This window comes from Bombus affinis, chromosome 1 (genome assembly GCF_024516045.1).
Source record: "Bombus affinis isolate iyBomAffi1 chromosome 1, iyBomAffi1.2, whole genome shotgun sequence".
Classification (NCBI taxonomy): domain Eukaryota; kingdom Metazoa; phylum Arthropoda; class Insecta; order Hymenoptera; family Apidae; genus Bombus; species Bombus affinis.
This window is the reverse complement of record NC_066344.1, coordinates 16123903-16143146: the sequence shown is the minus strand read 5'-3', so window position 1 is coordinate 16143146 and position 19244 is coordinate 16123903. Positions and strand designations below refer to the sequence as shown.

Genomic DNA, 19244 nt, shown 5'->3' with positions numbered 1-19244 from the left:
TGAAAAAGTATTATATATTATTACAGCTAAATCTTTATATATAGATTAACGTAGCACCAACTTTATTATTACTGTCACTATATTTATCCTTCCAAAAAAAAAAAACGATTTCCTTATACAATTTTATTATATTTTGCAATTTTTATAGCACCCATACTGTCCAATATCTTTTCGAATAAACAACCGATTTTAAAAACCATATGTATATCTAATGTAGCAATATTACTTATACCCATTTTCTCCAATGTTTCCCAGAACAATATCAGTTTATTTAGGATTTAATTAAATTTAAGTTAATCAATTTCCTTAATATATTTCGTTTCAATTTGCTTAGCTAAAATCATACGATTATAACCTGGATGCTAAATTCGGAGGCGTGGATAATTGCGGACTCGTCGACACGCAACTTCGTTTCTCGTTACCTTCACAAACAGCGCTCTTTGACGGCCGTTAATAAGCTGTTTATATTTAAAGACGCGCGACTGACTGTTTACCTTCGTTGAAAGGGACGACGTATCTCATTCGAATTCGCCTGAGGAAATTGCTCATGACATGTATGTATCTATATCGGGTGCAGTTTCCTATTTCTTCACCCCGGGAAAAAATAGCTAGCCTGGACGTTAATATGCCAGTGGCATAGATTTTTTTAATTATTAGCAGTGTGAAGGGAACTGATTCCGCGGTACGATGAATTTGCGCTCATCGCCACCATTGCCTTTTCGACTCGGTCGGTAAACAAAAGCGCAAATTAAAAAGTGACTAGCACCGCGGAACGCGAGAGCATAAAGAAATTTTTATTCGCCCGCAGAGATTTTTCCTCAAATATTAATCGAATTCTCGATTGCTGTTTGCATTAACCTCGAGTGAAAAGTATGGGAATTGAAAAAAAGAGGGAAGAAATATACGTGCTGGCGCGTTTAAGAGAGAAAGATGAAGAGGAATTAATATTTTGAATGAGAATAGCAATGGTTTCTGGTGAGATCCTCCATGAGGGCTGCCATGATAATACTAAAGTGTTATTTCGACGTCGTTTCACAACGTACGATTGTAATGAACATTTATGAAGCTGTATGACGCATTTGATTAACCTTGTCTGATTTCTAAGACTTGGAATTTATACAGTTACTCGCAGAAGTATTTGAAATTTAGATACCATCGAAAAGTTGTATGTATATATTATATGTATTACATAACCTTTTTTCGATTTCATGATTGATTTTTTTTTTTTTTTTTTTTTTTTTTTGATGTCATGATTATATTGGTAAAACTTGAAATCAGGCTAAAAATGTATATATATATTTGAAAGTTAAAAGATATTTATTACAAAGATTTAACCAATAAAAAATTGTTATATAACATGAACAGTGGCCTTAAACATATATTACATAGTTCTAAAGATGGATCTCATTAATACAACAAATAATTGGCTCTTCAAATACTTCATAAAATGTATGTTTGCAATAAATGTGATTTCTATATTTTCAGATTAGTAAGGTATTCATAAAAAGGTTTCTATGAGCGCTGAAATACTCTCTATAAAATAAAATAAATAAAGATAAAAGAGTAGTATAATAACGTTGACTATGCAAGAGCCACCATATTAGATACATTATTCAAGCATAAATTATGTCTGTATAAGTTATCAAGTCTAAATTATATAGATAGTTAACTTCACGCTTTAGTTCTATAAATTATTTAATTATCCATTTTCTACTTATCTGACGAAGCTTTTTGAAAAAAGTTGTTCTCTATTATTCTAGCTAATTTTTATTGCTACACGATAACGAATTATGAGATGACATAAATCCAACAACGTTGAAAATGTCAACAGCAACTGTCGGTACATCGTTCTGGTAAATATAAAGTAGCATGACTCGGTGATGGGTCAGACCAATGGTCGGTATGAAGCCATTGTTAAACAGCGACGATCTATATCGTACTATGTCAATACCCATTTGCGATATATGTGATACTGTAGTCTACCAGTATCAAGACTCACGACGGGATATGTCCCTCTGTGGCAATTCACCATTGCGACCCATTAGAGGAAATCTGCAGTATTTTGTCACACGAATGATATGGTGATTCACGCAAATCTTGTTCAATAATGATATACATGCTATGATTTATGCATGATTAGTATTATTTCGGAAAAATTGTCATTCCGTGAGAAATTGATATTAGGTAGTAAAAAGCTCATTTTTCTAAATCTTTGTATAATATCATTCTCCCATTTCTGTTACTACGTATAGATTATATTATCATCGTGCTACTATGTCTGGATTATTTATTTTATTGTACATTATGTCTGTATATCTTTTATTCAATATTCACATAATTCTTTAAATATTCTTTTAATCTATTTTTATTCCTTCTGATATTTTAGCATCACAACGCAAAACGATGCGTAGAAGGAACATTTTCAAACACAGATTAAAATCAAGATTGCGTTCTCAAGATAAAAGACACGTACGAAAATTTGATACCATAGAAGATAACTAACACTGAAACTGACATATCAATCTACTTTTCCAACTTAATACTATGCAAACTAAATAATACATTTAGGAAATTGATAATAATCTGCAGAAAACCTATCGTCGACTACAAAATATTCAACAGCAAATTTTTTTTTGAAAATTCAGCAGAACAATTTACAATAGTTTCATACAGAACGATCCATCTCCTGCAGCCTTAAAAATTCCATCACGATAATCCTGGTTACTACTCTCTGCCTCACATCACATAACCTGTTTTAAACTATCATTAGAATCCAACGATATCTACACAACTTTAAACTACTCACCAATTCCAACCATCCTTTGCACGTTCATCATGCTCGAACATTCCACACCCCACCCATCATCCTACTTCGCACTGAAACTCAATCACCCTAACCGCGCTCTCTTACCGTATCTCCCTACAAAAAATTACCATTCATCAACGGTCCACGTTTTTCCAGCCGTTCTGGCACGCGCGACGTAATACATCGACGAACCGAACCGTTTTGTGGCTCTCGCCACTTCATCTTGCCGTCGCTTGTATCGCGATTTAAGCCTTCGACGGTATCCTGAAAGCACCTAACCTCAAACCTTGATAATTCCGTAACACTTAAAGGCGACATTATATGCGCACGCACACCTTTTATCTAACCTCATTTATTGTTAAAATGATCTAAAATGAAAAATATATTTCAATAGATAAAATAGAAATATCGTTGTTCAGTTTTAGTACTCGATATATTTGAATTGTACTTTTTCTAAAATAGCAGAAACTTTTAGATCGATATAATTTCATTAAAAAAAATAAATAAACATTTTTATAAGCAAAGTATAGTTCTTAAATATTTGGTTTTAGTATATTCTTTCGCTTAATTTTTAGTATTAGAGCAGCACATATTGTAATATAATACAAAATAATTACATATGAATTCATTTGATATATTTTTATATATTCTGATGAAATGAGATTCTGAAAATTTAAAACTACTCCTTGGATTTATATTTGATTTTCAAGAAGTTATTCAACGTACCGTATAGTAATGAAAGCAAAGCCGAAAAAACACCTCTTTCGAGAGATAAAACCTTTCGAGAATCTTTCACAACTGAATAGTAAAAACACGGCCGAAAAGACTATTCTTATAATAATACATATATAATAAGCAATCAAAACGAAGCGAATGTATGAAAAGAAAATTCTTCCGAAATTCTCAGCACTTCAGAAAATGTCTCGAACGTCAAGTATGTGAATCAACATCGACCTACTGCTCTCTACGTTCTACGTAGTATCTTATCTGGCTTGTACCACTTTATAGGTGCTCGCGATCGTGAGCATCCCTGGCGTCTCGTCGGTGACCTCGGCTCTGGATCGAACGTGTTAATCTCTCTTCAGAAAGAGGTTTTCGGCAGAAGGGGGATTTGGGTGGGGGGCGGGGGAGATGGTCGGAGGATGGGTAGAATAGAGACGGTGGAGATGAAGAGTGAAATTTTGAACGTGGGGCGTGCACACGTATGCGCGCGGGCCACTTTTGATCGTAATCGTGGCACATTGATCAGATTCCCCGCAGGCCTACGCGCGTTCGTACCGCGCGATCCACGGATTCTCTGGATGTTTATAAACGCCAATAACACCGGAGAATTTAATGGAACCGCTTGAACAATTTCGACCGTGGACTCGATTCGTTTGCATTGGTTTGAGTCAAGTAAAAGGGTGTGGTTAAGAGAATACATCAAGCGTAGAGAAATTGCATGCGCTGCGGGGAGAAAGTTTCGGGGCTCTGTCGGTAATATGATAGGATACTATCGGTGGCTACGAAATAGGTCCATACGAAGGATCAAATTTCATAAGAATGATTAGCACGATTTTCGATACAAGTACATTATTGTAACGTATTATAATGTTACGAATATATTACAGTTATAGTGTATTGTATGTAGAAGTTTTTGGAACTTTGAAAACAATATAATATTACAACTTTGCTAACTCTGTAAGGATAAGAGACTGTAACTGTGTATACTGCTAACATAATAAGCTTTGTTGATAATGTAACGGAGTGTTATCGAATACTACGAAATGAATCCATATGAAAAAACGATAATGTTAGAGATATAAGAATATATCGTTCATGTTGTGTAAAATTTTGTTGAAACTTCAGTAACACTGTAGCAAGACAGGACTATAATGATCATAATGTTAATGACAATACAATAGGATTCTACTAAATCTTATGAAATAGATCCATCTTAAAAAATATGTAATCGCAATGAAATAATTGGAACGATTATAAAAATGTTTTAGAAATACACATATTTGCATGCTGTACAAAAGTTTGTGAAACTTCATTAAGACTGTAATAGACATATTATTAATACACTCTGTACTGTTAATATAACAATAAAATGTTATTGAATATATGGAATGAACATTAAGCTGTGCTGAATTGCTTATTGCGACTACGAAAACATCGTATGAATAAAATTATACATTATGCTAACTATCTGAGACTTCATTAGCACGGTAATGAAACACAACTGTAATGGTTATTGTTAAAGCTTGAAACAAGTTAGAAAATGTATACAAAAGTTGCAAGACATTTGTATTAACTGTACGCTTCGAAAACGTCACAAAAGTACTATGAAGTCTGCTATCTGTTATATTAACAAGCCTCGATAAATTTAATGAGACAACTTTTCGTAATAATTATATATTTAAAACAGTCATTCATACTGTATTAAATACTTTTGTATTTGTCCCGACAAAACATATACATATTTACAGTAAACATATAACCTCCATACATTTATTGCATTTTTCAATTCATCTTATACGTTACCGACATAACCTCAAATATTACAAGGCGAATGAAGCTTCAAAACGTTTCATATAACACATAATGTATCTATTGTTGTCCCAAATGTTTCTTTCGTTTTAGAAGGGAAATAGATACACAATATCTTTTGTTTTACATTATTTTATTGAATTATGTATGATTCATTTTATCACAATTCCAATTGTCCATTTGATCCAATAAAATAATATAAAACAAAGAATGTTGTGCATCTATTACTTCCTTATAAAAGGAAAGAAACATTTGGGACAACCGAACATAAATGTTTTCTAATGTTTCACAGACTTTCATAAGTCACTACAGTATCTATACATATTACATTGATAAATATTATTAAATTTTATTTTATCGTCAGTATTATTCTTATGAATAATATTGACCTTTCATAACGCTGTGTAACTTTGGGATTATATAACCTACATATCTACGTATTGCATATTTGATTTTATGGTTCATCATTATGTTATTGTATTTCATTAGTACTACTATGTATACTGAAGCCAAATAATTGCTTTATTATAACTATTATTTTATTATTAGTTATTAACTTTCGGATTAAGGTAAAAGGTCTCTCAGAGATAAACAGAATTTTACTTATCAAGAGTTAAGAGAAGAAATTCACGTATAAAATAAAAGACTTTATCTTTTGAGAATATATTAAAGACAGAGAAAAATAATTCTTTTGTATCTTTTGTCATTTTTAAACTTTTAAACTTTAAACAATAGGAAAATAATATTATCCGTTTACTAGGAAATATATTGAAATATCTAAGAAAAGTTATCACATAATATGATTCCCTAAAGTCATGCTTCTATTGAAAGAGAAAGAATAATCTAAAAAGAAAAAAAAAACATGTAAGATCAGTGAAGTATAATCAAGAATAATAAAAGTATTAAAAAATAGTCACATTCGTGTGGTATTTGTATTGAAATATAAATTTGATGAAGAAGAAGTAAAAGTTTGTGAAAACAGAAATTTAGCATTTGGCAAAAAGTCGTGTAAACGTCAGTCGAATATTTGGGGTGAGATTCGAGATTGGTGATTTTTCATTAGGAAATGAAACGAAGGGAAAGGTTGGGAAATACCAGCAACGATAACATTTTAAGAGATATTACTGAAAATAATCTACGAGAAACAACAAGAGAAATAGGATTTTGAGCGAGAGAAAGTCATTCTACCATTATTCGTCGCTTGGCATGAATAGGAAAAGTAAAGAAAATGGGTAAAAATGAATTGCGCCTGAGTTGACCGATATATCCAAGCTTAGACCAATAGATATAACCATCTGGTTATTTTACAGAAATAAATAGAATTCATTCTTCGAAACGTTCCTCACATTTTCGACGAGAAGTTGATTTTACATGAAAAGTGGAAAACTTTGTAGATACGTTGATCTGATGTAAAGCGAGGATGCACACCGTAGGAAAATTACTCTCACGTTTGAAGAAACAAATGAAGAAATCACTTGTGCCGCTGATTATATACAGGGTGGTTGGTAACTGATGGTACAAGCGGAAAGGGGGTGATTCTACGCGAAAAAAGAAGTCGAAAATATAGAATAAAAATTTTTCGTTCGAGGCTTTGTTTTCGAGAAAATCGACTTTGAATTTTCGCTCGGTACGCGTGCACTTTATCACGTCTCGTTATAACGGATCTCACTGTAGATCGTTGTCTCGATTGACGTTATGTTGATAAACACTTCCAATGTGTTAGAAAGTGTTCATAGAAATTTAATTAGAAGAGCAGAAGTATGTGTTCGGCAAAATGGGCAAGATTTTCAGCAATTTTTGTAATAATAAACTATGATTACTTCATATTATTTCATTATGTATTCCTAATTTTCCGTTACGGCAAAAACAAACCTAAACTGCGATAATATCCATCGAGACAACGATCTACAGTGAGATACGTTATAACGAAACGTAATAAAGTGCACGCGTACCGATCGAAAATTCAAAGTCGATTTTCTCGAAAACAAAGCCTCGAACGAAAAATTTTTATTCTATATTTTCGACTTCTTTTTTCGCGTAGAATCATCCCCTTTCCGCTTGTACTACCAGTTACCAACCACACTGTAGAAATGAACCCTGTTACACAACCTGATAACATGTGACACAAGCAAAAATTTATCGAAGTCACACAACGATTTGAGGAATAAAATATAAAGTTTTAATAAATAAACTGTAAGCTTGGAACTTTTGCAAAGGAGGATGTCAAAAAATGGCCACTTTTCGACCTTCATGCGAACGATAAATTTGAGAATCACTGAAGGAACGAAAACCGTTACTAACATTTATGTGAAATGTGAAAGTGAAACGTAAACTGGGAAAGTTGAAAAAGATGAGCGCAAAGATGAAAAAATGGCAGCCAAACTTACCCACGCGTTATACTTAATCTTCATCTTCTTCGGATTCTGATCCACCTACGAAATAATTCTTTAGAAATTCTGCTGGTAAGTGAATTGAAGTTTGGAATCGAGCAAATCCGAAGTATCATAGAATCGTTGGCTATTGTTCTCGCGTAACAACAATCTGCTACTTCAGATTTGTTCGATTTCAAACTTCAATTGATTTGTCAGCAGAATTTCTGAAGAATTATTATGTCGATATGGACGAATAATCATACTGTAGCTGGAGCAGAATTTGAAAAATATGTAGATTAAGTGTATGGAACGCACGAATAAATTTGACCCCCTACCACTTTTTCATCTTTACGTTCATTTTTTTCAACTCGCCCATCACGTTTCGGATAAATGCTAATAACAATTTTCGTTCTTCGAGAGAGATGTTCTTAAATGAACCGCGGTGCAAAAATAGCCATTTTTTAATATCCTCCTTTAATTTCTAAATTAGAATATGAAACATTGAATATTTATCGATGGATAAATTGTGAATTTGAAAATGTTGGAAATATGAAATTTTTAATAATTCCTTAACGAATAAATTACTTGGTAATTTGCAAAGCCGTCTAGCAGAAAAAATAAATTAACACGTTATACTATCTAAGAATACAATATTTATATAAAATTGGTTTTATATCTCTTGTAAGACCATTAGTTGGAGGAATTACATTTTCAAGTAACGGAGATGCAACTTGATACTCGCTGTTGAAACAGAATCCGACAAATAATTCATTATTTACTTCATTAAACTAGGGCAAAAAATAACAGACGAACGATTTTATACCTTCCATAATTAACAGGACGATCTCGTGTTGTAAACTTGAATTAGCGAATAGCTAATAGTAGAAACGAAGTTGCAAGGATATCAGTGCAATGTAATAATACCGATTCACGAAAGTGCAGCGGTTACTTCATTTACAGCTGTCAAGTATGAAGATTCCTGTTTTATTAAACGTACTACGTTTCATTATGATTTTCTGTTTGTTTGGAAAGCAAACGTACCGCAACAAATATCTGCATTTACACGTTTCAATAACTCTCTAATCCACTTTAAACATAATATTCTTCCAATTAAAATTTGCCAATATAATTAACCGAACACTAACCTTACCAGACCTGGTCAAATGACCAGTTTCAAAATTCCATTTGAAGTTGTACATTCATTGTTATTTCTTTCGTTCATCCAACTTTATGTAATTTATTGCGTTGACAAAAATTGAGAAATTCATTGTTCAAATAATATAAGTATTTACATAAAGTCAGACGAACAAAAGGAATAATAATGAATGTACAATTTTAAATTGAAGTTTGAAAGTGGGCCTGGTAAGGTTAGTGTTAAAGAAGAAAGAGGTAAAATAAACGATGAAATAAAACGCAAATAAAATATAAAAGCGTAGGAAGTGAAATTTAGTGTGAGTATTTATCGCGGAAAGCAATGAATAAATACGCTGTAAATATATAGCTATATACGTATAACACGGTGTGAAATACAAAAATTACTGGAAATTCATACGTATACAGATATGGATATCAATTTTAAATTTCCTTTTGTCTGCTACTGCATATCTATTTTTAAATGTCCAATACTATCGAACTGCAGTTTTGTATCGGATGGCAGAGCTTCGAATTATTTAACACAGCGATTCTCAAACCAACGCTGTACGTCGCACGTGCACGATATACGTTATGAAATATTTATCGTCGATGTCAGATTAAATGATTTTGTTGAATAATTTTATTAAAACCGAAATAAAAACATATTTCATTTGTCTTTGGTATCGCGATTAACCAATTAAGGACCAAGCAGTAAAGTAGCGCATAGAATTTCAGCAAACACATCATTGCACGATGACGAATTTTAGAAGTATGAGAATTTGAAATTTTGAAAATGTTGAAGAATTAAAATTTTGAAATTTCGTACAATTAAAAATGCGAGTACTGAAATTGTTCAATCTCGATATCGATATCTATCTATTCTTACATTTTACTCTACTTAACCTCACTTTTCCCATCGTTCCATAAATATTACTTTCAAAAATTACAAGCAAAGTAACGAAGCCTAAAGTGTATCAAACCAATCCTAACCTCAAATCTCTCTCTCCCTCTCAAAGAACAAACAAACAGTGACCCAACAAAAGAAGAAGAACACAACTCCAACAATGAAGGAAACGACAACCTAACCCTTACAACTCACAGCAAAGTTATGTTTAACTAACGAAAGATGTTCTTACTTAGACAGACGAATGGAGTGAAACTACGTGCGGGAATGAGAGAAAGATCGTGTTAGATGGAGTAGTTGGCTAGTGGAAGTTTAAGGAAGTGTTCGAAAAAGGTAATCGTAATAGGCAGCGAAAGGAGAAAAAGAACCTTTCTTTACCGGAAACGGAACTGGTAACTGATGTAATCGAGTGATTAAATAATTAATTCATAATCCTCATAGATTTCAATGACGAAAAAACAAGAAGAAGAAATCAAACAAAAAATAGAAAAAGAGAAAGAGGCAGAAGGAGAAGAAAAAGAGCAACCATGTCTGTATCGGGAACGAAACTGATGGCCGATGTAATCGAATGATTAAGATATTGATTCATAAGCTTCATAGATTTCAACGACGCAAAAACGAGAGAAATCAAGCAAAAAATAGAGAAAGAAAAAGAAATAAAATGCAGCAGTACCTGTATTGGAAACTAAACAGATGGCTCATGTAATCGAGTGATTAAAATATTGATACAGAGGCCTTATGGATTATAACGACAAAGAAGAAGAAAAAGTCAAAGAAAAGATAGAGAAAGAAAGAGAAAAAAGGAAAAGAAGAAAAAGAAAAAGGAAAAGCAGCTATGTCTATATCGGAACGGAACTGATGGCTGATGTAATCGAGTGATTAAAAAATTGATTCATAAGCCTCATGGATTTCAACGACAAAAAAGAAGAAAAGGAAGAAGAAGAAGAAAAAAGGGGAAGAAGAAGAAGGAAAAGGGGAAGAAAAAAAAATTAATCCGATCGTTCTGCACGGTCACCTCGTCCACGGTGGGCGTCGAGTGAATCGTGAAAGAGAAACTCCCCGGTGGAAACCCGCCTAAAAGGTGGTTGGAGGAAAAATAACAAAAGGAAGAGTTTGAGCAAGAAGTAAAAATGGACGCTGCTGAAGTTGGAACAGACGAAAAAAGAATAGGTGGAGCACTTTGGTCGAAGGAGGAAAGGAGGGGAAGGAGGGGAAAGAGTAGTGGTGGGGGAAGTTGGAGATCGAGAAAGTTTTTTTATCGACTAATTGGTTCATTGCCTTATTGAATATAGTAGAAATGGTATTGGACAGGAAAATAATAACGGAAAAGAAATCGGTCTCGTTGGAATTAGGAGAATCGGAAGGGTAGCAATAGGATGAATGTGAAACATGAAATATACGATACATATATCTAATTCATAAATCGATGGATATTCACATCAGTTGCATATGTTAATTTAGATGATCCTTAAATGTGCATAAGTCACTAATAGGATTAACTAATTATAGAAGCAAAGCGGTAGTCTAATTGCGATAACAAGATAGGTTAGGTTCAATCATATAAACTTGATAAAAGGAAAGTACGCAGTGAAGTTTGAATGTTTCTCAAAATTAACGGTAGTCGTGACGTAAGAAAAATATACTACCATTCAGAAATCAGATATATCACTACCATGCGTCAATTTGTATATTTTTGAAACACGGTAATATAAGTTGTTATTATTAGTAGGATTAGTTAATTATGAAAGTAACGGGATTAACTCATCCTGTAGACCCTACATATAGAAAACACGATATACAGTAACACAGTGGATATTTATAACAGTTTATCAAATTATTCAACAATTATTATTTGTCTTTTCGAAATGGATTCGTTTTTTAGCAATAAATAGTATAATAATACGGACTATAATGCACTTAGATCTAGGAAAAGAATAGAGGATTATATAACTTTTTTTAATGAGATATGTAGTCCATTAATCTTTTTCTTGGGTCCGCCGATTAATACTTTAATTTACGACCTCACTATATCTCTTCCACCAACTATACATTCAAGCTAGGGATAAATGGCCGTTATAATTACAAGATGAAGCTGACACTTATTAACCGGGTGTAATAGAAGGAAAACTAAATTATATTATATCTCAAAAATCTTATCGTAGACCTGTTTTAAGAAAAATTATATACTTGTTCAAGAAAAAATTCATATACATCTAAATTAGATAATTATTTTTTATCTTTCCTAGATATGCAATATACACTTTAAGGTTAAGTTTAACTATTCATTTGAAAATTGTGTACATTCAATAATATTTATTTACAATAAAATTCATTATATCTTTTGAAATCATGCTTGAATTAATGAAAAAAGGTAAAGGATGGAAAATTATATATCTTTCCTACATATGCAATATACACTTTAAGGTTAAGTTTAACTATTCATTCGAAAATTGTGTACATTCAATAATATTTATTTACAATAAAATTCACTATATCTTTTGTGATCATGCTTGAATTAATGAAAAAAGGTAAAGGATGGAAAATTATATATCCTTTATATTTTATTTTGCTTCTACCATGAAAATTAAATAAGAGTTCTTTTATTATTGCTAGCACTCCTCTATTCAAACAAAGGCCACTATCATATTATGTCATGTATTGTGTATTCTTAAAATACTAATAAAATGTTTAAATGTTTTATACAGTAAATACAATATGAGCGTAAAAGTTTTTATGATAAACATCCAAATACTTTTATAAGCCAGTTCATGTCAATAGATATGACTTAAAAGATTAAACCTGGCAAATGTTTGGCAACTTATGAAAGGCGTTGTACTTCTGTGACCTTCGATAAAGGATATAATTAGAGAAATCGTTTTGAAGGGATTTTCCTCCCAAGGGATATACTTATACTTCCGGTGAAGAGTTTGGAAGGAATGTAATAACTCTAGGAACATTAAATCTTCCGCTAACTTTCCCATCGATCGGAAATTAATTACGCCGGAAGTCTGGTTAACGCCCGCGGGACTGATTCTTCGTGACTTCCCGTTTTCGCCACACAGCTCCACTTTTTTTTCTATTTTCTTGCTACTTTTAAATGCTTCAGAGAGAAAACATCTCCTACAAATTCGTATACACATATTTTACAATTCAATCAAAATATCTTTGCAACTGTGAAGACAGTGAATAAAAAATAACTGTTTTAATGAAAATTTAGTGACTCTTGTGGCACGTAAATCTGTACAGCGAAATTATTAAAAAATTTGACTGTTTAAATAAAGAAATATCTCACCTGTTACGTTTATTTTTAAAAATTCGGTACTGTCTTCCCGTCAGGTCGAAAAATATGCGATATCTCATTGTAAATATAGATATATATATGTCGCAAAATATTACTATTGCAGTTAAAAGTATAAAAAATATCAAAACCCAAGATATTGAAACATTAACCAAAAATAATATCATAATATTTGAAAGTCTTCGATTTTCATGTCCTTTGTATATTTAGCTGCTGTAGTAACAATATTTTAGCATTTATAGATATGATATACAAAAGTTAATTATAATTGTTAAAGAATAGAATTTGCGTGTGTTTGACTGCCACATTGAACGCCATTTTTTAATAATTATAACTGATTTTTTTACATTTCTACCAAACGATACAATACAATGACGTGAATAGCATCCGTTTCATTGTCGTTAACGTTAAGGTTATGTCCACTAAAATCGTAGTGTAGAATAACTTTTATGAATAAGAGAAAGATACCTGATCGCCAAGTCCTTATATAAATCAACAATTCTTAATATCTCTATAGCAATGTGCCATTTTGGAAAAGGTTTTAAATCCAGACATCCATCCACGCTTTGCCATGGTGCATGTACGACTAGTACGGCCCATGCGACAGAAACCGCGTCGACACAATCATACAGTTAATCCCATCTCAAACTTCTCCAAACCGAACTTGCAAAACTCACAATCCCTCCTCAAACAATGCTACCTCCCTTGAAACACCTACAACGACCACGAATATTCATCACCAGTGTACTCGATTGACAACTCAAGAAGTAACAACGTAAAATACTAAAGCAAATATACAATCAAAAGAGTCGCAAAATAGATGAAAAAAACCTTTATTTATTTGAACGAAATCTTAATAATTAACCTATTAATCAGAGAAGATAATTTAATTCGTCAAACGGATTCTTAACCTTTCATAGATAATAACTGCCTTACTTACGATATAGTATATTTGTATATTATAATAAGTTTAGATTCCAGCTGAAAATTTGAAAAATAGATTTACAAAGGTGAAACTCGATCTATTTGATTCATTCTTAATGTTTTGATTATAGTCATTTCTTATTAAACTCAGCTAATAGGTTAAGCTAACTGCCGGCGGTAGAACGCATGCGCACTAACGTGAACGTCTGTTATACGAACTTCAATTATGTTGATTAATAACATAAATTCGTCTCGTTTCTATATTTACAACAATACATGTAATAACAACAGGGCTAATTAACTACACGATATAATCTAAGTTCACATATGTTACAACACATCACATATATACAAATTAATTACCCATCAACAGAATCACGTGAATAGAAATGTACTCTAACCAAATAAATGAAACAAATAAAACATGAAATTACAAGGGAAGGATAAACCTAATCCAAATCGAAGAGTTAAAAGAAGAAGGAAATTGAAAAAAAAGCGAAGAAGAAAGCAAGGGGAAGAAAAACGAGAAGAAAGGAAACATGAAGACCATAGTGTGTGTAGTGCAGGTGTTGACACACTGTCTGGCGTTGAACGAGAGGAATATGCGTGGAAGAGGGACGAGAACTGATACACCAGAAGCAGCCTGTTTGAAGGGGGAATAGGCGAGATAAATAACGGTGAAGAGGAGTGGTGGCGTGTAGAGGAGGGACGAGTTGGTAGAATGACAAAGAAGGGACGGTATATGAGAGAAAAAGGGAGACATTGAGCACTGTAAAGTCGATAGGGTAGGTAGAGAACGCTAGAGTAGTAATGGTGGGGATAAAGAGTGAGAACACGGATGAAGAGCGTGGACGCGAATGAAGAGAGGAGAGGGGGAGGAGAACGATGGGATAGAAAAGATGAAAACGAGAGGACAGGAGGTAAGTGGGGTAGGGGGTAGGGGACAGCAGTTGGAGGGACGATGGAAAATTGCGTATAGCGGGCCGAAGGATAGAGCGGGAAAGTGGGCGTGCTCTGTTGCATGGAAGGTGACAGAGATAATGGGCATGAGGAAGAGGAACGAGAGTAAAAATGAGTGAAAGACAGTGGAAAAGCCTGCGAATTGTAAAGACAGACGCGGTGGTACACAAAGAGCCAGCTGCCAGAGAGAACTGACACTCTTAAGAAGGATGGACGGAAAAGACAATGCTTCGTTGGGTGGGAAAAGGATGGAGGCAGATGTGTATAGGAGGGGAAACAGGAAGAAGTTCAAGAGATAGAGGAAGAGAGGAAGAGAAGAAGAAAAGAGAGGGACGAGTCAGGTGGAATTGTAAAAAGGAATGTAGAAAAGGTTGGAAACAAAGAGGGATGTATGTGCTAAAGGATTTGAGGAAAAAGAAGAAAAAAATGAGAATGAAGAGAAAGAAAGAAACGAATGAAAAGTATTAAGACGGAGGAATTAGGTAGACGAATTGGTGAGATAGTTTTATTCATTGCCTTCAAGCGAAGAATCTACTCTAAGATACCGGAGTTGTTAGAGATGAGGGTGTAGAAGTTGATTAAGAGGCTAGACCTGGTAATGAAATGAATAATAAAACGGGCTACCGCTAATTGAATATCAATGATACATACAAGATATCGGGGGACTGCAAAAGAGAGAGAATCGTTTCGTAATTGAATACTATCTGATTGGGAATACAGTTCCAGAACAAGGTAAGGAAACTTTCCCGTAAAAATGAACGAGGACGACGATAGTAGCGAGGAAAAGGAGTTTTCGGGAATTTCGGCGCGATCAAAATTCAGTGAGAGCGTAAATTTGTAAAGACACGGACGAAAGCCGCGGTTCTCGTTCCGTATGCCGTGGAGCGTGGCGACCGCTTCTTCGGGAAATAATTGAATAATTCATTTCGTAAACTACAATTTGAATAATTTCGAGTCTATTCGCGGGAATTCGCTCGCCTCGTTGGTAATACGTGTATAAAAGGATACTCGTTAGCAGGGAGGAAATTAAAAAAACGAGAACAGAGAGAGAAACGAGTATGAAAGAAAGTGGGAGAGGGGAGGGAGAGGAAAAAGAAAGGAGAAGAAAAAAATGGAAACGTGGTGGTTGGGAAAATTAACCTTGCTTCTGGAGGCAGGTGGTTCCCTCAAATATTCCTTTAACCTAGTTAGAAAAAATTACATAATTAAGTGGCCGATATGACCACTTCTGACTCCGATCTTGCGTCATGCGAACAATGTTTCGTAATTCATTGTACCTAGCGTAGAAAATTCTGTTTTTGCCCTATATTTTATCCCGTTATCGTTTCGTAGTTTTTATATGACTTGTGAATTTTTCTGCTAACATGAAATTGAATTTATTAAAATTACACGTTGAACGTCGTTCCCATTATTTGATCTGATTTTAACAGGATTCCCCTGTTATTGTTATCGGATACTACTATACCGGTATAGGTAACAGAAAATATGAAAAAAGACACGATTCCGTGTTCTTGTGATCGGGATTAAAGTTATATACGTTTATCCGTGTCTCACGTTAATGGTGATCAATAACGTTCTGCTCGCCCTACTTTCGGCTCTTTCTTTTTCTGCGATAATTTATACGAAAGGGCATAAAATGATTTGCGCAACACACACACACACACACACACAATGTATACACACGTATATACAGTCATATATCAAAAATGCAATACCTCGTGGTCATGGGTCCAATAAATGGCGGTCGGTGGTTCGGGGCTGTGACGTACCACGCAAGTGAGATTCATGGTGCTGTCCTTGTTTATGAACATCTCTGGTTCTCCAACGATCGACGTGACAGGTTCTGGACAATAGAAAATAAAGGAAAATATGACTCACCATACGTAATAATTTCTCTTCGAATCGAACAAAAATAAACAAGAAAAGAACGATGTGAAACTAAACCAGCCAATGAGGAAGGGATATATAAAACATACGCTATGTTACTCTTTCATAAGGTGAAATTCACGCGGCGATGCTGTGCACACAAATTGGCTGCACGTACAATTAACGAGGAAAAAAACAACTGTTTAATTGAAATTCACAGTAAAGTCAAAATTGCGAAAGAATTCTCTATAGCTACGCTTGATTGCACGCGGCAAATTGTACAATTGCTTATGGACGTTGGTCGTCCATTCGATAGTCGTTCGACTGAAATGAAATTAACGAGTATCCGGTGACGAAACAAGAGAGACAAGCTGATTCGACGGGAAGATTGCGAAACACAAACACACGAATGAAGAGTAAAGAACAGCATAGATGTGAACTTACCGACGACGGAGAGATGCATCGAATGGCCGATCGGTGGTGTCGTTGACACTTGACACTCGTAGATCCCGGAATCACGACGCTGGGGATATTTCACTTGGAGCGTCCAGTCTTCGGTTCTGGGAAAGTGTGATGCCACGAATCTTTGGTCGGATGTATACGTTTCAACGCCAACAGTTAAAAGATGGATATCCCTGTGCCTTACCCAGGAAACCTACATATAGGACAGGCACACGGCATATATATATATATATATACACGTATACACGTGTTGTAGCATAGAAGGGATCAGAACACGTAGTAAGCACAAATCTCATAAGGTGAACATAAAGCAAATTTGAAAGCAGATCAATGGTGGCCAGCGGTGCTATCACGTGTAAGTAGATGCCGTTGAATAATAAAACGACCATCGACGTGTAATTTTGCGTGTGAAACTATTTAAAGTTAAAATCGAACACTTGCGTTTATCTATCAATTCGCATGAATAACTGCTGGAAATTGATTCCATCTCTGATATCCGATAAGCGGCAGCCCGTTTAAATAATATTCTCTATCGGCTACCGAGAGATAGTCGTATATACCGATTATTTGTTGACATTTCCATCGAATAACCGAAGAATGCTTTTTTAAGCCATGGCTAATACGCGTATCGATGTTAATTCAAACAATAGAGTTTCCCTCCCACCAGGGGTGAGGAAAGAGAAAAAAAAAAGGAAACGCGGACAATCATAGAGATTTACTGTACCGTATTTTTCAGGGAATGTTCAAAAAACTGTATAACGTAGCCCTCTGATTCTCATATTATTTGACGCGTAAAAACCGCTCGATGGGAATTCCGCGCCGATGACACGTATCACAGGTGTGTGTACACGTGCGCACCGTAAGAAATGTGATGTTGCTAGGACAACAACGACAGCGTAGATAACTGTAATTAATGCTCCTGTAACGTGTCCTGATATATTCACAAACATCAATTTGCATCAGTTGGACACACCGATTGTTGTCGACTAAATAATTATTAACGTTATCCGCTACATGACAAACTTTTTGTCTGTGTGGGTCTCACGTATACGACGCACATACCGGAACAAAATGCGATCCGATATGCATGTGTGTATATATGTATATGAAAACCGTTGAATATGCATCATTCGATGTATAGACTGTCTGTCTGTCTGTCTCTCTCTGTCCCTCTCTCCCTCTCTCTATCTCTCCCTCCCTCTCTCTCTCTTTCCCTCCCTCTCTCATAGAGTCAGAGTAAAACGTTCGTACTTCACGCCTTCAGCGATCGTCATTGATTGCACGCTGATGGTTTAATGCCATTTGTTGTTCTGGCTCGTTAAACCACGTTTCCCTAGCATGCGCGCGCGCTCGTGTGTGCTTCTAAATAGACTACAAATTAGTATTTAGGACATACCGATAATCGGTACATCGCGTCGTCATCGCACAAAGGAATATTAATGAAAAAGACGTGACGGATAACCGTGGGTCCTGGCTATATATACGGAGACGGATGAAACGCCACCTCGTTAGGCTTTTATAAAACGCACTTACTCAGGACCTTACCCATAGTATTTTGACCGATTATGATTAACCAGTAGCTATTTAAAATTCAAATAGAGCTTAAAACGTTACTTGCAATTAAAACCGACTGAAGATGGGCTGGCTGGGCTTGCATGAGAATTATAGCGTTCGCTTGAAACGGTAGACTGAGCGGCAGACTTTCGAAAAGGACACGCGCGTGTACCGCGATGAATTATGCACCGGATCCCATAAGTAGCTTGATGGAACCCTGATATGTGCATTTACCGCACGACACGTGATCTCTTCGCGTGCTCTCGCTATGCCTGTTACGTCGACAGTGCTTTTTTTCGGTATACCATAATATCCTTTCCTCTCTAATGGGAGGCTTCTGACTTGTGTGACCCCAGCAACAGCATAGAAAGAAGTAAAGGTAGAACGAAAAAAAAAGAGACGAAGAGAGAGAGAGAAAAAAGAAACTTTTTT

The 19244-nt window shown here is 34.7% G+C and overlaps 1 protein-coding gene and 1 long non-coding RNA gene across 7 annotated transcripts in view; both read right to left on the bottom strand.

Annotated features, from left to right (window-relative positions):
- LOC126916290 (lachesin-like) overlaps positions 1–19244 on the bottom strand; it is a 66588-nt gene that overhangs the window by 44368 nt on the left and 2976 nt on the right. For all 5 annotated transcript variants that reach the window (XR_007710516.1, XR_007710517.1, XR_007710518.1 and 2 more), the window contains exons 3-4: positions 17241–17451; positions 16646–16773 (exon numbers count right to left, since the gene is read on the bottom strand). Coding sequence is in view for 2 of the 5 variants with exons in the window: in XM_050721971.1 (XP_050577928.1) it covers positions 16646–16773; positions 17241–17451 (339 nt within the window). In the remaining 3 variants the exon portion in view is untranslated. The remainder of the gene's footprint in view (positions 1–16645; positions 16774–17240; positions 17452–19244) is intronic.
- LOC126916356 (uncharacterized) lies at positions 1299–16229 on the bottom strand. 2 transcript variants are annotated; one of them, XR_007710540.1, is made up of 4 exons: positions 13987–16229; positions 13515–13760; positions 13041–13259; positions 1299–12868 (listed from the first exon to the last, which is right to left on the bottom strand). It is a non-coding gene; the product is annotated as an uncharacterized LOC126916356 (long non-coding RNA). The 2 variants fall into 2 exon arrangements; XR_007710543.1 differs by having other exon boundaries at positions 13515–16229.